The following is a 19,469-nucleotide window of genomic DNA, read 5'->3' on the forward strand; positions in this document are numbered from 1 at the left end:
CAAGTCATCTGTGCTAGGTAATTTCAATCAGTGAAACTTAAAATGATACTACAGTAAACACAATCAACATTGAACTTGGGAAGACAGAGACATTCTACCTAGGACCATATTATTACAAATGCTCTGGGAGCGAACCAAGGAGTTCATGTGGTCATTCCACAAATTAATTTAAAAGAATGAGATCAGGGTTGTGCTCTGTCAACATCTGGCAAACACACCTTCGCTTAACAATGGCTATTTGATGGACTCTGGTACTGATACCCTGGGGATTTGGTGTCTGGATTGCTTGGAGAGCCTCAGCTTACTTTAAAGGTCTGAGCTCAGGCATGGCCAATTTTTTTTGCCACAATAACAAATCCGTTTTGTATCCCTGGTCCCAACTTATCTGCTGATTAATATTTCCAAGCACCATCTAGTAAAAAGACTCAAGTTTGTGAAGACAATCGGTAGATTTGATGCTCAAGTACATGCTGGCTCCCCTCATTTCCTGCAGTCAGTTCCAGACAGAATGCTACAAATTTTCTTTCGCCCTTGAATCAATCTTGCTTTAGGCCATTAATGCACTGGCTGGACTTCGATGCCAGTAACTCTCATGTCATTGATAAATTTCATTTTACAGCTGCATCACTCCTTTTTGGCTCTTTACTCGAGATTCTAGACACTGGTACCACTGAGACTAAGAGCATGTGCTCAGTTTTATGCACTGAGCCAAACAGGACATGCCATAGCCAATGAGATTAAGCATTAGTGTACATCTTCTACAGAACAGAGACGCTAAACTTTCTTATATGTGTTACAAGCTGATGATTAAAATGTCAATTCTATATTGCTTCTCCAAAAATTAGCAAGTTCAAGCAATTCTAAGAGAATTATGAAAAACTAAAGAGCAGGGAGCAGAACGTGCACTTCAGTCATGCAATACAATTAAGTGTAGTGCCATTAAACATTAAAATACAGGAAAATGTTTTCACTGGTAATCAGTCATTTTAAAATCTGAAGTAGAAAGAATGAAAATAAGCTTTCTCTCTTTGCTCAAGCTTAGCCATTCACTGTGACCCTTGCTAGTACAGATGAGACTGATTCGTTTATAAGATACGTAACGCTGGCTGGCTGCCAAAGGTTCATCAATGCAAGAACATGTGCCAGATCAACAAAGCAAGGTCAAACTATGTGAGCTCAGGAGAAAACCAAGTTTGAGAACTTGAAACTCTTTTTCCTGACACATCAGGACTTAAGGACTGACTTGTGCTCTGCCAGAACGATCTGACCTAAATGGAAATGAGAACACTGAAACTGAAGGCTGCAATCTCATTTCAAGAGGACACAGAAAACATACCTCAACTAATAACCTCCTAGCCCTCTAGAATTTCAGGCTGAAATGAAGGTATGCTTTTAAATTTAATTTCGGTAACTCAGTGAGTGAAAGGAAAATTATTTTTCAGTTCTGCGGGAGTTGAAAGAGAATCCTGCAAGATGACATCTAGAAGCAGTTTTATATGGCTTTTCTGTTCACTACAGCAGGTAGTACGTTTCACTAAGAAGAAGCATAAAGAGCATAATTAAACATCTTCTCCTGAAACAAGCCTTGTATATAGCTCTAGAAACAAAGGACTGAACGGAGCTTCCAAATGGAAACTCATGAATCCCAGAAATGGATGTGTTCTGGTAAACAGCACCTATTTTGGCTTCTTCCAGCTCTTTTTCTTGTAGAATTGAGATTGTTAATAATAATAATAATCTGTTTACTGTGATGTGTCATTTCAAAAAAAAAATCTCAGGACTTAAAAACAAAACTGAAACAATACCAATTTCTCAAACATCAAATCTATTAACTGTAAAACTGTGATTCAGTTTTCAACTGTTTCAGGTGCTTGCATGCCTGACAAATAATTCATTTTCCAAAGTAAACAGACTAATAACAGACATCACATCACAAAAACTGAGTCATGTTATAAAACCCCAGGTGAAAGAAAGCATTCTCAAAGGATGCTGGTTGTTAAACTTACAGCTACCAAACACAAGAACCTCTCACGTTACCTCTTTTGGAACGTAATGCAGTGCAACATTTTGTTTCCAACAAATACTCATTTTCAATAAAAAGGTTATTGAGCATCTAACAACATTTCCTTTCTTTCCAGAAGTTTGCCCCAATACACCCATACATACATACAAAATTGTGAGAGGAAAAAAAGGCATAAAATATTTATTCTATTCTGCATTATAGATACTAAAGCATTCTATTTGAAATGCATAGAAACATATACTGCTGTGGCATTACTGTACACCTGGAAGGGTTTCTGTACTGCAGATTTCCTTCATTCAACATCATGCCTTTCCTGGTTTACGTCTTTTTCAATTAAATCATTGTGATTAAAGCATAGAGATCTCTTTGCAGCCTTTCTGTTTGTGCCCATCTTTCTGAGCCTTTGTTCTTTCCTGCAAACAATGTGCATTCTGTTCTTTTAACCTTCTCTTGAAAGAGATGTGTTAAAACAGCTGCTCTTCCCTGAACTTGCTATGTTTTTTCAGTATCTTTTGATGGTTTTGTGCATACAATGAATGTACTTCAAGCATGATTTCAGCAAAGACATGAAGGTGGGCATTTTTATTTCCCAACAGTGTGAAGTGAATTGTAAAAGTAAAAAAGTGAACATTGCAATCAGTCTTTAAATAAAGAATGACTCCTGCTAGTGCTACAGAGCTTTCAGACACAGAAATCAAACATAATGTACTCGCTACTGTCATAAAGCTATACAGTATATATACATGCTGCCAAAATGAGTAACTGTCCTTATTTCTTAGAAATCATTACTGTGCCTAAAGCACGTACCCTAAACTGACTGCATTCATACACCATTTTGCGTGCGAAATAAACTAGGTAACACGGAGAAAGCCCCACAGGCGATCCCACCCTGCTGTCACAGCTGCTTGCCACAATGTACAATTACATCCGTGCTTGCTCTGCGCTTCTTTCCTTGGTTCATCTAATGAAGTTCCAAGTGAAGCGTGAATGCTGCACGTGCAACATTCAGCAACAAAATCACAGCACAGATTTAGAAGTTAATTACATGATTGAAGAATACTAGGAACGAGCTAGAAAACAGCTCCTCAAGAAATCAGCATTACCATCCAGAAGTAATTTCTGCTCGCGCAACACCTAACTGGATGGTCTCCAAAAGACATTTTGTTGAGGCATAGACTAAACAGGAAAATATTTTAAGTACTCCTACAGGGAACTTGCAGGTGGCAGATATTTTGACATTCCTTCTGCTTGTTCCCCAGTTGCAGGCTTTCCCCTGTCTTTTCCTTTCAAATTAAATGATACATTACATATTTCTTCTGGCAGGTTGCTCTTAGCATAGCACTGTGGTCTAGCACAGACAGTACAGCTAAGTTACTGAAGGGCTTGGTTCACTTATAGCAATGTGCAAACATCTACAAATTTTCACCTAGCCTGAGCTCATCTGTACCTTCTCCATTTTTGATAGAGGAGATGGGCATCTCTGCTTTATACACAGGATTAATGGCACAGTGGAGGCACATCCCCTCTTTGTCATCAGAAAAGAGAGTGAAGAACTAATTCATACCAGGTGTGCTATTTGAACTGGACTAAAGACGGTTGAGGGGAAACCCAGATTTGCCAACTCTTATTTCAGTTTACTCAATCTGTATCTTCTTACCCTTACTGCAAAGATGCCTTTCATTTAACAGCTGAGACACATGTGTTTTGATTACATACAGATAGAAAGGAATCTGGATTGGTCATTTTACAATGCCAGCTCTTAATGAAGCTGGATACAAATAGGGGAGGCAATTTTTCCTGCTCCCAGTATGCATGAATTCAGAAGACAATGTGACCTCTTTGGAGACTGCAGCACTGCCAACACAGCTTTTCACCCACAATGACAAATGCAGGAAAATCCAGACTCCTTGATGTAAATAGTCATTTTGGCTTACTCAGAAAACAGTCACAGAGAACTTTGTTATGATTCATTTATTTCCCAGGCAAATGTAGACTTCCTATTTATGGAAGACTGGATTTTTAGGGCCCTCAATTAAGTTTACATGTTTGAAATTGAAGTAGAAGTGAAGAAGCCAAAGCTCAAAAATTACAGACTCCGAGTTCTTGCCCATTTTTATCCTCTTTGGGAAAAATGAATTGGAAACCATTCATTAGAATGAATGAAGACAGGGTCCTATGTGAAATTCAGCATATGACCAGACAACTAAAAATAGGAATGTGAGATGCACAAAGCAAAAGAAACATGGCTGTATGTGGACTTAAAGCCTGGTGCTTATCATGCACTGCCTCTTAGCTTTGAAAGCTCCAAAGTTCTTCCAGCAGTTTAATGCACTCTAACTACATACAGAAAAAAAATCCTACTGTATTGAGTTGTATGTTCCCCATCACCGCCACGGAGCGTTTGCAAGACTTGCAATGGGAAGAACCTGCCCAGCTGGTGCAGGAGATGGTCCCCTCCTACTTCCCAGGGGAGCCCTGCCTAACTTCCTGCCCCAACAGGAGCAATCCTGCTGAAAGGATGGTTTTCTGTTGTCTGAGCTGAGGGCAACCCTTGAAACAGCCCCTGACCTGTCCCCTTATGCAGCTTTGCCATCATGTCAGCCCTTCTGGCTCCTTTTACTCAGACTGTATCTTCTACATGGATCCCCGTGTCCCCTTCTCTCCTCAGGTATGTTCTGTTATTTGCTACACATAGGCTTTTCTCCTCTAGGTCCAATAATGTAACTCAATATATACACCCTCCTTCTTCTTCCCAATACATCTCCTGTAGTCAGAGAAAATATTAGGAGAACTATTAGGAAAAAAAAAAAAGGTGAAGAAATCATCCAGTTTGTATCATATGAGGACACAAACTAATCATACATTTTCTCTCACAATCTAGGTGAGATTCTCATTCCCATTTTTCCTGCTCCGCTCTTCCTCCTTCAGTAACTTGTGCTTTCCTGGTTCATGGTTTGCTGCTGCTATGTTGGTCCCATTCATAGGGACTTCTGAACACTCAGATGAGTGTTCCTTCAAAGGCTGCTGATCTCCTGAAGAACACAAGAGAGAATGGGGAGGGGGACAGCTATGACTGGAATTCAGCTGGCTCCAGAAGACACATTAGAGGAGGTGATGGCTCACTTCAGACTGAATTTACAGAGCTGTTGCAGACAGCAGATGTATTAGAGCTGCTTGCAAATAGAGACAGTGTTAGGCAACTGGCATGGAAGCATCAATTTTCAGACCCATTTGCTTGCAGAAATTAATTTTAAGAAATAAAAAGATGTCTTCACAGGTAGCACTATAATTTTTGAGCTTTGCTCTCAGACTCAGATACAAAACAGTTCCAATCTGGTAATGAACCAACCCAGCTCAAAATCATCTTCCTCCCCAGACACTTTGCAACAAAACTATCATCTACTCACTCACTACACAACTTCCAACTCTTTAAGCCTGCCTTCTAGGCCCCCAATCGTTTTATCCAGCCGAATGTGGTTTGAGCATCCTCTCACATTTTTCATTGGTCTTTGCAAGGTTTACTTTTCTTGAATGGCATTGGAGTGGTGTTGATGGAGAGGTACCCAGCAGGAGGTGGCAAATTAAAAAATAGCTCTCACAGCTTAAGCATGAAAAATTTCTTTCTTTCTTTCGTTTCAAATCCTACAAGGAACTATTTTAACAGAAAAGCAAAGACGGTTTGGTAAAATCAGGATGGAAGATAATGGAAACATGTATGGTCCTGCTCACTCCAAATTCCAAAAAAGTAAACGCAATGTCAACAACTTGTAAGATACATCACTTTTCAGACATACATAAATCCAACCTGGAAGTCACTTTTATTTTCAGATCTCCAGACATGAAACATATTCTGGCTTCACAAAGTTTCCATAGAGAACTGTACTGTGAGCAACTAACAGGGACCAGAAATAACAGACTGACTAAAACTGTCCTAAAGAACAAAAACAACAAAAACCACCAAAACCAACAATTATCTCAGAGATTTATCAGCCTGTGAAATCAGCAGTATTACAACTGAGGGATTTGAACTGCCACAGCATTTAACTGTTCTTTAAGAGCAACTCGGATCTCCATTTGTCTTGTCTGGACATAAAAGAAATAAAAGCAAATTCCAAATCTCCACGAAAGAAAAACCTTTCCACCTGTGCCCGCTATAAGACATTAACTTCAGTACCTATCTCTAACAGATGAACACTACTGCATAGCTCTGCAAAAGAAGATAATTCTTGCACCGATGTCTTTGAAGTTGAAGAAAGCCACAGACATGCATACATCACCATCATTACAAACAACAAGGGATTATAAGGCTGAAAAACAAATTCCCTCTTCCTTTCCATTTGCTTTATTCTTACAATTTGCCTCTGTACTGAATTGGAATCTCACCAGCTACTACAACACCAAATTGTTTCAGGTTTTTTTTTTTACTGTTTTCCACAAAATTTTTCTTAAAATAGAAGAATGTTATTTTCCTCCTCAGCATACAGAAAGGAAAGTGAGCATGAAATACATACCACAACCTGCTTAACAGCAGTCTGTTGCAGTCAAGACCTGAGCCCACGTGTAATTTCCTATTTCTCTCCCACATCTAATTGCATTCAAAGAGTCAGTCCATCTCCTGTTTTCTCATATGCAACCTTGATGAAAAGTTGCCTTGATTACACATCCCTCAACACATTGTCCATTAGTTGCTCAGCCCTTGAGCCTGAGAATCTGTTTATTCCAGGATTTCAAAACTCCCAGCATCTGCACCACATTCCAAGCATCACATCTTTGAAAGGTTACAAACCCAAGCAGCAACTACAGCCAAGGCACACAGCATGAAGAGAATTTAAAAACTGTTGAAAAGCCTGGTGGATTTGCTTTCTTTTTTCTCCCCACTTCATGAAGAAAACAGGAGTGTGATACTAACAAGCCCCACAAACATCACAGCATCTAGGAAGGGGATGCAAATATCTTTCCCTAGAAAGGAGAGTCATGACAGAAGAACACATTCATCAGCCGAATTCAGCATATCCCAAATAAGAGAAATATGAAAGCTTGATTTACTTGCTTCTTCTCTCCTACTCCACAGTGATGGAAACCATCTCAGCACCAGCATTTTGCATAATTTGACATGGGATATTTACTGTGGGAGGCATCTTACCATTTTTGGTAGTGTTTCAAAGGCCAGTTTGTGGGGAAGTTGAACAATTTTAATAGCAACTTCAATTTTTGTGATTATGGAGAGAGAAAAATAATTTGAATACTTGCCTAAGCGTAACATGAAAGATCAGTGAACCAAAGAAAAACTCAGTACATTTTGTTTCTGAATGTCTTGTGATACTGCAGAACACGAGTACAAATTTCTTAACATTCAAGTTTTGAAAATCTGTAATTCAAGTAATGATAACAAGAAATACAGAGTTTTTAAGCAGAAATATCAACTTAAAAAAATGGCAGGAGGGAATGTTAAAATCTATGTTAAGATCTTAAGATCAAAAATAAATTTGTGACAGGTTAAGAAACACAGGCAGTTTCTGCTGTTATTTAAATCATCAGGAATCCTTACCTCGAAATTCCAGCCCTCTGAGCTGAAAGGTGACCAGGCCATTCCCAATTTCGATCAAGTGCACAAATGCATTTAGATAATCTGATGCTAGAATAAAACAGTCTCCTGTGTTGTAGTTTCCCCATCGGCCCAGAATCAAATCTCCACAAAGTGACTCCTGCAGCGATCTTGTCAAATGCTCATAAAATATTGAGTTGAGATTATTGTCATCATTTCCTGCAACCAGAGCAGCAGATATTTGTAAAAAAACCAAACCAAAACAAACTAAGCCATTCTGCATAAAATCCTATCCTCTTTTTCACTCCTGCATCAGACCTCTTCCTCCAGCTAGGTGGAGAGAACTATCTTCCTGGTGATAGTTTACATGAACTGCACTACAAAACTGCTAAGTAGTTTCCCTTAGAGAATCAGGCCTGAAACTTTTGCTTAATACAAACAATATCATAAATCCAACAACAAATTAGTGATAACAGAGATCAGGCTGAACCGAATTACCTTATTTGTGTTTTACAACATCAAGAATTTCTCAGCTCCACTGACAGACTCTGCTATGCTAAGTTGAAGTCTATCTATTGTTCTTCATTTCAGAAACTAGAAATCATGATTATGTGCACAAGCTTAAATCTAAATATTATTTATGATACTTTCACAAGCTAAATAATTTGTCACATTTTCCACTAGTTCTGCTGGGAATTACTTCCTGTAGTCCTCTAGGAGTTTTTCAAGGTTTGGTCTATGACATATCCTTTGAGTAATTAAGATGAGCACACAAAAAGGCATGTTCAGTATATTGAAAAAAAAAATGAAACAAAGTTCATTCAAGACAAGAATCGCTACCACTCACTTTACAAATAGCATCAGCTGTCCATTTAGACACAGCTTGGATTAACTGTTCATTAAGGTTGGAAAAGACCTCTAAGGTACAAGAATATACATGAATACATGTGTACAGGTACGTACGAATATTTATATAAGTCTATATTTTAGAGAAAAAATAAGAGGACATCAGGCTGCAATTTCCCCTACAAATTGCTCATCAAAACAGGAAGAAAAGTGGGCACGTTACTACACAGCATTTCATCACCATGGCCATTGGTATATACAGTACGTACAGACACACAGGTGTGTATGTAGGTACAGACATTCTCTGCTAGATATTTTCTGGAGTACAATTATCAAAAGCAAATTTTTGAAGCACACACAAAAGGAATGCTTCACTTGAGCTATACTTTTAAAAACACAGTCAACATGTGTAATCAGCACATATGCTAATAATAAGGGTTATTGTTATCAGAAGACAGAATGGCCTTGAGAAACATCTTAACACTTTGCCTTGAAATGATAAATAAGAAAGAGTATTATGTATGCCTCGAACTGCTAACACTCCTTTTGTCTTCAGAGACATCCCGGATTACTCCAATTTCTGCTTCAAGATGTGTATTTATTCATGCTGCTAAGGGATAAGCACTAAAAGGGAGGGTGGGGAGGTCTGAAAACAGAATAATGTGGGAATAATCACAAGGTAAACTTCTACCACAATACAAGCCTCCAAAACCTCAGAGGTAAAATAAAAGCAGTCGCAGAATGCGGAACAGGAAGAAACCACTTATGAAATCCTAACCTCTCTCACTGGAACCAGGATTTGGCATGAAACCCAGATATCAGCTGGAAAGGACCCTGTGCCGTTGGAGAGCATCAGCTCGGGTATCATACACACCTCATGCCTCCTAAATTGTCAAAAAATGCCCCATTCCCAGTCTCACGAGAATTGCTCAGTGCAAATCAGGAAGGTGTTTTGGATTGCTGTGGATCAGAGCTCACTTAATGGACCGTTACCTGAAGGAGAAATCCATCGGCTTACATGCTTATTTTTTTTCTGATTCCTCCTGCACTTTTAGCCCCTCTCACTTCCCTTTCCCTTCCTCTACCACTCATCCAGAAGGGCTTCTCTCCAGAGAATAGGAGATACCTATCAGCCCAAACTGTATAGTGATAGGGGCACCGTCAATCTGCTGCTTTTTTCCAAAACCCTTCCCTGACCATGGCTGACCTTCAAGTCTAGCTAGAGTGTCTGCCACGTGCTCCACGCAAACAGAAAGGCTGTTAATCAAGTGATTTGTATCCCAGCAGCTACCTAATCAGCTTCACGTAAATCAAGAGTGCATTTATTTATCAAGGTACATGACTTAAACAGGTGCTCTGTTACATTTAAAACACTCTGGTTTGCTCCCGTAACATTTAATCCCTTTGAATCTCTCAAACAGCTAAAGCCTTAATGGAGTAAACACATCACATTTTGCAAATGAAGCAAAACAAATCACCCAAGTTCCCAAGCCATACCTGCATCTTTTTCGATCTGAATTGCCAGTCTTGTGTTGGAATGGTCCGACCTTTTGGTGCTAGAAAACAAAGACACAGCCAGTTGTGCAGCATACTCTGTTTTAAATGAGATTCTACCAAAGAACTGTTTTTATTTTCTTTTTAATATTTCTTTACGTTCCATATCAGTATGCAATACACACCTCTAACCTGGTCATCAGTTTATTCCAAGTGTGTATACATACTTGTTCCAGAAGCACATCAGTCGGGTGCCACCGAAACATTGAACACTGAAAAAACATTGAACCAGACTTTCTTCCCTTCTAAGTCCTTAGGCCAATAACTCAATATAATGGGTTTTGATTATCTGAAAACATTTCTGTGGGTGTATAACATGAAAGGAAAACAAATGCACTTTGTTTATTTAGTTTATTTACCTAGGCAGAATGAGAGATTCCCTGTAGTCATTTCTTAAAAAACAGAGTGAACTCTGGCACTCAGTCCATCCACAAAGAAATCCTGTCTCTCTTGGGAATGACAAAGCCCCTACTCCAAGTTTTCACTGTACCAGAGGGATATAAATCCCATAGGAGAAATAGTCACAGAATGGAAAGGACTGTAAGGAATAGTGGATGGAGCTTATATTCTTACCCATAACAAAATACATGGTAAAGTCTGAAGATAAAGAACAAGTAAATCTGTGTGGGCAAGCTGAAGAAGGAAGTGGTTGCTGTGGTGATTAGAGGTACTCAACACCAGAAGTCCAAAGCATTTACCCAATACCCATCTCCCAAGCCTTCAGAGTACAAGTGAAAGCCTCAGCTAACAAGAATGCTACAGGAAACCTACATTATTAGCCCAAAATATTACTCTGCTAATGGTGCTTTATGATTTCTTATGTTTCTATATACAAGTGATTTAAAGGTCTGGAAGATTGTACACTAAAGCTATAAATTCATGCTAAAGCTGAATTGAGGGAAGGATGCCACTTTAGAATTATTTTTTTTTATCCACCTTCTACAGCTGACTCTGCTATGGGGAAAAAAAAACAAAACCAACCAACCAACCAACCAACCAACCTATGGAAAACTAACCAGCAAACTAGCAGAGTCACACTATCATGCTGTAGAAAAGGGTAAAAAACTGCTGTACTTTTTACTCCCATTGAACTAGTGATATTTGCTTTTAAAAGCATGTTCTTCACTTTGTAATAAATACAGTCAGGGAAGATAGGAGTTGTAATTAGAATTATTTGTAATTAATATTAGGATACCATCTACATACATTAACATTTCATTTGATGTATTATTTATCTTCCTTCATCTGGTTGGCCAAGTTACAAGAAGAACGACAGTTTTCATTTCCTATGTAACAGAAAATGGTAACATGGGGGGGGGGGAAGGGGGGGTTCCTAAGCAATTCAGAATATAAAGAATGATTTTACTTCAAAAAGCTTGTCAGAATTCTTTCACCCAGATAAACATCCACCTGCAAATGCAACATATGCAAGAGTAAGCACAAAGATTAGGTTGTAGAATTCAAACAATTTTCCATTCTCAGCAGAAAAACATTGCCATTTTCAAAACTGCTTGTGTTAAGATTACGAGACTACTTATTAGCTTTCAGTCCCTCTGAAATCAGTGTGGCAGAATGAAGTACAAGTCAATACTACTTTTTACACCGAATTTTCATCAACCTGTAAACCTTTACTGTTTTTGAAGCTCATTCAGACTCATACAAATCAAGCAGTATACAGAAAATTCTATCTATATAAAGAACCCTTTATGCAGCATGCAACTCTGACTGTTTCATTCCCTCCCTTCTACCCACTCCCCCTCCTCCCCCCCCCTTTTTTTTTTTTTCCTTTTTAGGAGAAATGTGAGTGCTGCAGGTGATTCCGTGACAGATGAAGCAGCCTGAACGAGGGCAGGAAGCAGAAGGGCTCTCGCAAAGCCAAAACAGGCTGTTTTGCAGCTTCTTCCTTCATTCTAAGCACAATTTCTTAAACACACAGGCCTCAGGACATGAGATGAGAAAGGATTCAACTCTTCAGATACTACCAGCTACACTCAAAGACTCATACTGACATTTTGAAGGATAATTTTCATTTTTTTATGAACACCAAGGATAATACGTACAGTTGATAAAGCAGAGTGAACTACTTTTGTCCTGAAGTTCAGTTTACTTGAAGAAATTCACTCAAGGAATCACGTAGGATTTTTAAAATCTTCCACAATTATTAGTAGCTGTAGCTGTGTTTGCAGCTTCTTGAAGGGAACAGCATTTTGCTTAGCATTAAACTCCAAAGCATTGCTCCTTAAACTCCAACTAGCTACATCTTTACTCCTGGTCTTTTTGCTGTCAAGTAGGACCTTCTAAGTGAACTTCTTGGACAAGTGGGAGATTTGTGCCATTCTCCAGTGGCTTCCTGCCTTAAATTTGATTGTTACCACTCATACAAGGTGATAATTAGCTCAGTAATTGGATTTCTTCTTGAACTGCATTATTCCATGCAAACTGAGCAGGTCCTCAGGCACTTGCCCCTAAGAGCAAGTGACTGTCTTTGAACTTCTTCAGCTATTTTAACACCAACGTATTCCCTAGGTCTGAAATATCTAACTCATGCTCTTTTAGTCTATCATTCATATAGATGCTCAGATAATTTACTGGTTTGTGCGGCACTGTTTGTGTCATTATAATACTTGCTTACTTTGCAGAAGGATCAAGTTATTTCCTATGCATCCACCATCCAAAAATATCATCTTGTTTCTCAGCCTGGAAAGAATTCTCCCACCTTACTCTCCCAAACTCATTAGAAGGGCAGAAAATAGACTGAGGAAGATTCAATCCAGGGAGCCTGGGGTGGATACTGAGAATCAGGCAAACTGAAGGGAAAAATTATCTGTGTTTATTTCCAAAAGATGAAAATAACTGTTCCATCCACCTTGCAGTAGCTGCATTTTGCCGCAACACATAAATTCAAGATTTCCAGGTTTCCTGCTGTGAAGTAAGGGATCTCTAGTTTTATAAAAGAGCAAAACAAAGGAAAGCAGTCCCCTGTGGGGGAATGCAAGAGATGCTTTTCTAAGGAAGATCCAAAGTTTTCTTCTGTCAATGTTCAAGTAATTTTAATCCACCTTTCCATGACACCTGACAAGTCTAACAGGAAGAAACATTACTGTGCTGCAGCCCTACAATTATTCATTTGAATGTCTTATGCTGCTGCATTATAAATGGAAGGCTTAACATTAAAAACACAGTAGTAGTAGTAGTAAGCTAAGCTAGCAAGGCAGGGAGGGGGGTGAATGAGGAAACAGCAGAATAAACAAGCATCATGAATATCTGAAGGACACCAAAGGCAAAAATGATGGTAGTAATTGGAAGTGTGAGGATGTCCAAGTAGTTTTAAATCAATTTCATCTAAAAGGCAGAATATTTCAGCATGATTACAACAACAAAGGCTCACAGCCCCTTTGTGCATAACTATACCCAGGTTTTCTGGGCAGTTGCATAGAAGACATGCTCTAGGTTTAACCCATGTTAAGAAGGAAAGATCTTTTATAGATGGAAGCAGTATCTCCTTCCTGATCTCTCATTCTGATTTTTATTCTTCATGCTTTCTTCTTTCCTTCTGTCCCTCCCTTCTCCAGTGTTTCATCTAGAAATAATAAACAGTGGCTCTGATCACATTCTAGGAAACTAGAAGGGGTAAGGTGTAAAAAAGTTTCAGTTGTTAAAGATGTTGCTAATGAGGGATCCTTTTAAAACATAGGAAGATTTTACTATCAGTGTTTGGTATGTCTATGTTTGCTCTTGTCACTGATGGAATGCCTGCCAAGCCTGAAAGTACTGTGCTTAGTGCAGCATCTTGCATCCCAACCATGCTTAATGCGCACAACTCAGACATACTGCCAATTTAAAAGCAAATGTGATAATTATATACACAAAAACCTGCATCTGAAGCATTACAGGTAAGAGTTATTCTTCTGATTTCCCTGTTATGAGTCATGCAGACATCATACAGATGGTGCCCATCTCTGGGCCTAGAGACCTGTAGGACTCAGACTCTGGTGCTTCCAGAAGAGGCAGCAAAATGGGCCCATGAGGGTGAAGAGATAAAAACTTTACAAATTTTAAGAGGCTGAGAGTAAAAAGGAGGCAATGAGAAAAGTCCTGGGGAAATTTTTAGCAGAAAAAGGGAGAGAGAAAGATCAGACAGCTAAAAAATATATACCAAAGTGTTGGAAGCTGCTCCAGCAAGCGTGCCAAGATGTTTATTTCCCTTACTCCACACAGAGAGATGCAAATTGCTTCAGCAACATGAAAGGAGGAAAGGACAGCAAAGTGTTTCAAAATTCATTCTTAAAATTCTTCATGCTGATAAAGTGCTGTTAATCTTTTTCAGTGCACAGTATTATAACAGCATATTTTTATATTTTACCTGTCACTTCTAGACTTGAGGTGACTACTTACAAACAAAAGTAGGAGATGGAGACTGAGAGGATGTATGAGAAAGAATAAAACAAACACTAGGAAGTGATGTCTTAAAAAGAAAGCCTACATTAGAAATACTAGTTTAGATCATTAAGAGTTTCTCCCTATTTACAGATTTCTCAGCAAAAGGTGCAGGAAGACAAAACAGAAGCTAATCAAGTTGTTTCAGTGCCATCAAACTGGGAGCAAAGTATTAACGACAACAAAAAATAACAAAAATTTAGCACTACTCTACAATTGCACAAAATCCAGCAGGGATAAATTTTAAGTTTGTTTGTTTTTTTTTTTGTTTTTTTTTTTTTGTTTTTTTTTTTAAATAATCATTCTTATTGCAAGAACTGTTGAAAAGGCTGATAATTTACAGCAGTCATTATGTCAGTCCCTATAGTACTCTTCAGATTGAAAAAAGCCTCCCAGCACATGGAGACTACATGGTATTTTGAGAGCAAAAATTGCTAGTCGAAAGATAAAAAGTATTTCTCTATCCAGTATTTATCTACCACCAACTAGCACAGAGCTTCTGCGATGATTCTCAGCGGTAATGGTGATATAATTCTGCATTTTGTATAATCTCAGAAAGAAGCGAGAGAAATTTTATATTTTGCTCTTCTGAGAACTGAGGCAATTTGTGTCCAGTATATTCCCTAGCATATCAAGACACAACTGGGACTTGAGCAAGCTGTAGCATGAACTACTCCCTGCTGCTATCAGTTTACAATTTGCACATCATTTCTGTTCAAATGAACATCCTCTCTGCAATGTCAACTTTCCACCTGTCTTTAATTCTTGACAAAAGTTGGACAAGCAAGCATCCTCTTGAATGAAAGATCTGAGTTTACCACTCCTAACCTCAGCCTACTCCTAAATGTCTGATTCAGTTAAATCTGAAACAGGAAGTGATCTATATTATAAAAGATCTATATTATAAAAGGGATGAACACTTGCTCAGAACTCGCAGGAAATGCACTTGGACAGGTTCCCAACACTCAACACAACAGAAATTTCACAAGTTTATTTGATTGCACTAGATTTATATGATTTGGAAGCCAAGCATTAGAAGAACAGCTGATAAAAGTTTAGAGTCACTGCACATCCATTTAAGCACTTAAAATATTACCTGCTTCCTAACTCTAATTTATGAGTCTATTCTCATCTTTCTCTTCCTCCTTGCTGTTGTCTTCCTTTCTAAACATCTTCGGAAATCCTCTTCTATTGTGCTCATGATTTCTTCTCGTCTACAGGTCTGAATTCCTGCTCATAAAAATCTTCTCAGATTTTTCACTGCATGCATTTTGCCTCTTTGCCCATCCCTTTCCCTTTTCATTTATCCCACTTGTGGTTTTGATCTCTGCTTGTGTTTCTATCTGGTCTCAGCATGGATTCTTTCTCTGATGCCTCCCTTCTGTCTTTATTCTGTCCTCTTAAAATGATTCAATGAACTGGAGTTGTGAATGCATCTTTAACTCTGCAGGGAACTACAGAGCATTGAATCAGAATGCTCTCCCAATTAATTATCACACATATGGCTCCTATTCAATTAGCCTCAATTTGTTTTATTGACTGCCATAGGCAAAATTTGAGAAGAGGAGACGTTACCAGTTAAAGAGATACTGCCAAACCACAGAAATACAGCTTTGAATTTTCTGTAGTCTCCCCTGAGTTTAAAAATCTTGACAACTTTGAAAACACTGATTTTAATACCAGTTTTATTCAGCTAAAGGCCTCTTTTTCCTCACCTGTATTTTCCCTGATAGCTAAGACTCCAACTGTGATGTCAAGCAATAGAGTAAGGCCTAGTTTGGCAACAACGTGCGTATTATCTGTGCTACAGCAAGTGGCCAAGGAGGCATACATGCTCACAAGGCCACCAGCCAAGGGGAAGATGACAGCTCAAAATAAGAGGGGGACGTGATTTCTATCAGGGCTTCTCGGGCCTGAGGCTTTACCTGAAGCAGCACCTCAAAGCCCTGCGCTGAAGGGAATTAAAGACTCTCACAGTAGTCCAACATTGCACATACAAGCTCAGTGGCAGTGGTGTGCAATGTGAAGATGTATACCATACAGGCCTAGAGCAGGGAGGAAAGAGGGAATGGTCTCAAGAAGACAATCAGCTGAACAAGTTTAATGAGTAGCACACAACTTCAGAGATTTGTGAAGAGCTAAGACTGAAGTGCAGATGAAGTTATTCAAAAGTTCTGGTTTCTCTGATCTCTCCCGCAATGCCAAAGACATCATCGGCACACATCATCAGGCACACACTCTGGGAGGTTGGGGTGCAATCTCCCAGAGAATAGCCCATACTCACTGTTTTGATAAAGGAACATTTCTTTTTTTTTCCAAAAATCATCTTTGCTAGGGAAATATTCCAGTTGTAAGGGAAGACTCACAAAGGAAAACCAGCAGCAATCTCTAATGCTTTCAGCTTTTGCATCACTGCCAGGTGGAGAGGACTGCTGCTGTCAATAGGAACACCATACCCATGGGACCCCCTACTGCTAAACTAGGCTGAGCACTCAAGGATTTAAATCCTTTTGAAATCATCAGAAAATCTTAGTAAATTCAACATGCCCTGGGAAGAGGGAACAGGCAACCTATTCTGATTTGAAGACAGTGCACCAAAAATTCAAACTAAAAGCTGTTTCTTCATTTATTCTGTTTGCTTTGACTTGTAAGTCCTGGGCACTAATGAATGTCCATTCTAGTTTAATCTACACACTGAAATTTGCACTACTTTGCTGAGTTACAAACTAACTTAACACTCAATAAAAGTCTGGAAAAGCCCTGAGACCAATCCAGTAAAGACCTCTTAAAAGAGTCACAGTCATCAAAATGATTAACATAGATACAACTGAGTAATAACCTGTACTGTAAAATCTTGCAACTGCAATACAATGCTTCTTTCTGATCAGTTTATAAAAACAGCACAGAAACAGAAGCAGTCAAAGAGACAAATGCAAAAATTAGCAGAAAAACAGAAGCAGTTAAGAAGAAACTAAAAAGATAGAAATGAACTGCAGAACTCATGGCTGGGCTTTCAAGCTGGTGGCTGGAAACATTCAGAAAAATTGAACTCTGAGAGAGGGCAATTGGCAGCGACAGAGTCAGAACACAACATTTCTCAAACAACATTCAAGGAAATAAGGCAAACAGTACATCTGGGAGGAAAAGTGTCCTCTTATGGTTAAGTCACACAATAATTGTTGACTTCTGAGGTTAATGTACCTTTCTTTAAAGTATTCATTATAAATCAACGTCCAAGACTACTGAACTATAAACATTTGCTGCAGTTGTTCCTCTGTAAACATCACTACTATGGAGGTCTAAGAACATGTGAACATGTGAGAAATCAAACAACATAGTGAGACAAAAAAAAAGAAAAAAAAAGCCCCTTGCAGCTCCCAAGCAAGGTCCACTGACAGCTATGGGTGAATGGTATTTCATTTTGTGTTTGGACCAGGGCTTTTGGCAGCTGCACCAGATGAGCAGGCTCACAGGGAAACCAGATGCCCTAGGGTGCATTAAAAAATAATAATTTGGAAGCGGAAGACTTGTTATTTTATGGGAAAAGGGAAAGGAGCAGATGGGTACTTTTCACATCTCCTTTTCCCACACACGTGCACAGTGTGAGGTCAATCCTTGTTATGTTCACATTTGGAAAACTCTCCCCACTCCACCTGCAGGCTGTGCATGATGGACAAATTATGTCAGACAGACAGCAGAAAAAAAAAGAAAATGGCAGCTGCATTAAATCTAAGAGAGGGCACATTCTCCTCACCGTCTATCCCCAGCTATATGAACCTCATACAGGTAGCTGTTTGCCAGACCACAATGACCGAGCAACAACACAGTGATGCAGTTGGAGAAAAGAAAGACTTGCTCACATATTCTCAAACAGAGAGAGGCATCTAGTAATGCTGTTCTGAAGTAACTGACAATTTAATCACAGCTTCTTTTAGGACACTAATTAATTTAGTTAAACCAGACAGCAATTCACTAGAGATCTTTCAAAGCAAATGCAAGCTGCCCCTTACCCAAAAGCAGGCACCAAACCAAGTGACCAGGGAAGAACAGAGGCAGGAAAGAGCACGTGAGAGGGGGGAGAGGTTTGCAGGCACTTAAAACCCTGGAGTGCTGGTGGCAGCTCATTGTCTGTGGGGACAAGTCACAGCTGCAGCAGAGAAGGGTCTGCTCAGGGCAATCTTGGGATTAGATCTGCTAGGGAATGAAAGTATACTTTCTGCTCTGTTCTGTTAGTTCCCATATCTGAGATACAACGTGAGATAAGAGGAAGGGAAGACAAGAGGGAGACAAAGTAGTTAAGAAAGAAAGCAAAGCAGTGGAATGGAACAACAGCATTTCAGCCAAAGCTACACTTTAAAGTGTCTATACGTTAAACAAGATTTACCGCTGTTTCCTTTTCTCTCTCTGACATCTACAGCCTAATCGTTCCAACAGCTGTGAAAATAAAGAGTGAAACAGAACTCAGGCTGACGGCAGGACAAACCCAAACTCTTTTAAAAGAGAAAATTTCTCAGAATTGGACTCCCACAGGACAACTAGCTCCTGAGTGCAGGCCATCTTTCTTTCTACCCCTCTTTTCAACAACATAGGCAGCAAAAGCTGTAAAAAATGGTGGTATGAGAGGTCATTGTTTCCTAACCTCCCCTCCCTATGGCCTGATTTCTTTCTTCTTCTTCCAGAAAGATCCCTGACCTCTGTGATGCATAGCTGTGCCCGGCTTCACACTGTAGTGAGCCCAGAAGCACGCGCTATAAACAACCAGCATATGTCAGCTCTAAGGAGGACACCCATGCTCTGTGCACACACTGCCAGAGCACAAACAGGCACAGCATGGTTCCTAAATTTGAGGAGCTTGCTAGGAATTTCACAGTTTGCTTACTGCTTAAGAGGAACTTTTCTTTGTTGTTGTTCTTTATTTTTATTTTTTTTTACCCATTTGAGTTTCTCCATCTCCCCAGGAAAACAAACAAGCCATCATCTGCATTCCCTAAGACTTTCAACTCCAAATCACACCATCCAGAGTGGCAGATGTCCTGTAAGAAACCTGAGAAACCAAATTTCTGA

At 39.2% G+C, this 19,469-nt stretch overlaps 1 protein-coding gene across 1 annotated transcript in view; it reads right to left on the reverse strand.

Moving 5' to 3' along the window:
* The window catches only part of PCNX2 (pecanex 2), a 150,398-nt gene that overhangs the window by 28,450 nt on the left and 102,479 nt on the right, over positions 1–19,469 (reverse strand). The window contains exons 25-26 of the mRNA XM_052670834.1: positions 9,912–9,970; positions 7,572–7,787 (exon numbers count right to left, since the gene is read on the reverse strand). Of these exons, the coding sequence (XP_052526794.1) occupies positions 7,572–7,787; positions 9,912–9,970 (275 nt within the window). The remainder of the gene's footprint in view (positions 1–7,571; positions 7,788–9,911; positions 9,971–19,469) is intronic.

Source organism: Tympanuchus pallidicinctus, unplaced genomic scaffold (genome assembly GCF_026119805.1).
Source record: "Tympanuchus pallidicinctus isolate F22 unplaced genomic scaffold, pur_lepc_1.0 scaffold1, whole genome shotgun sequence".
NCBI lineage: Eukaryota > Metazoa > Chordata > Aves > Galliformes > Phasianidae > Tympanuchus > Tympanuchus pallidicinctus.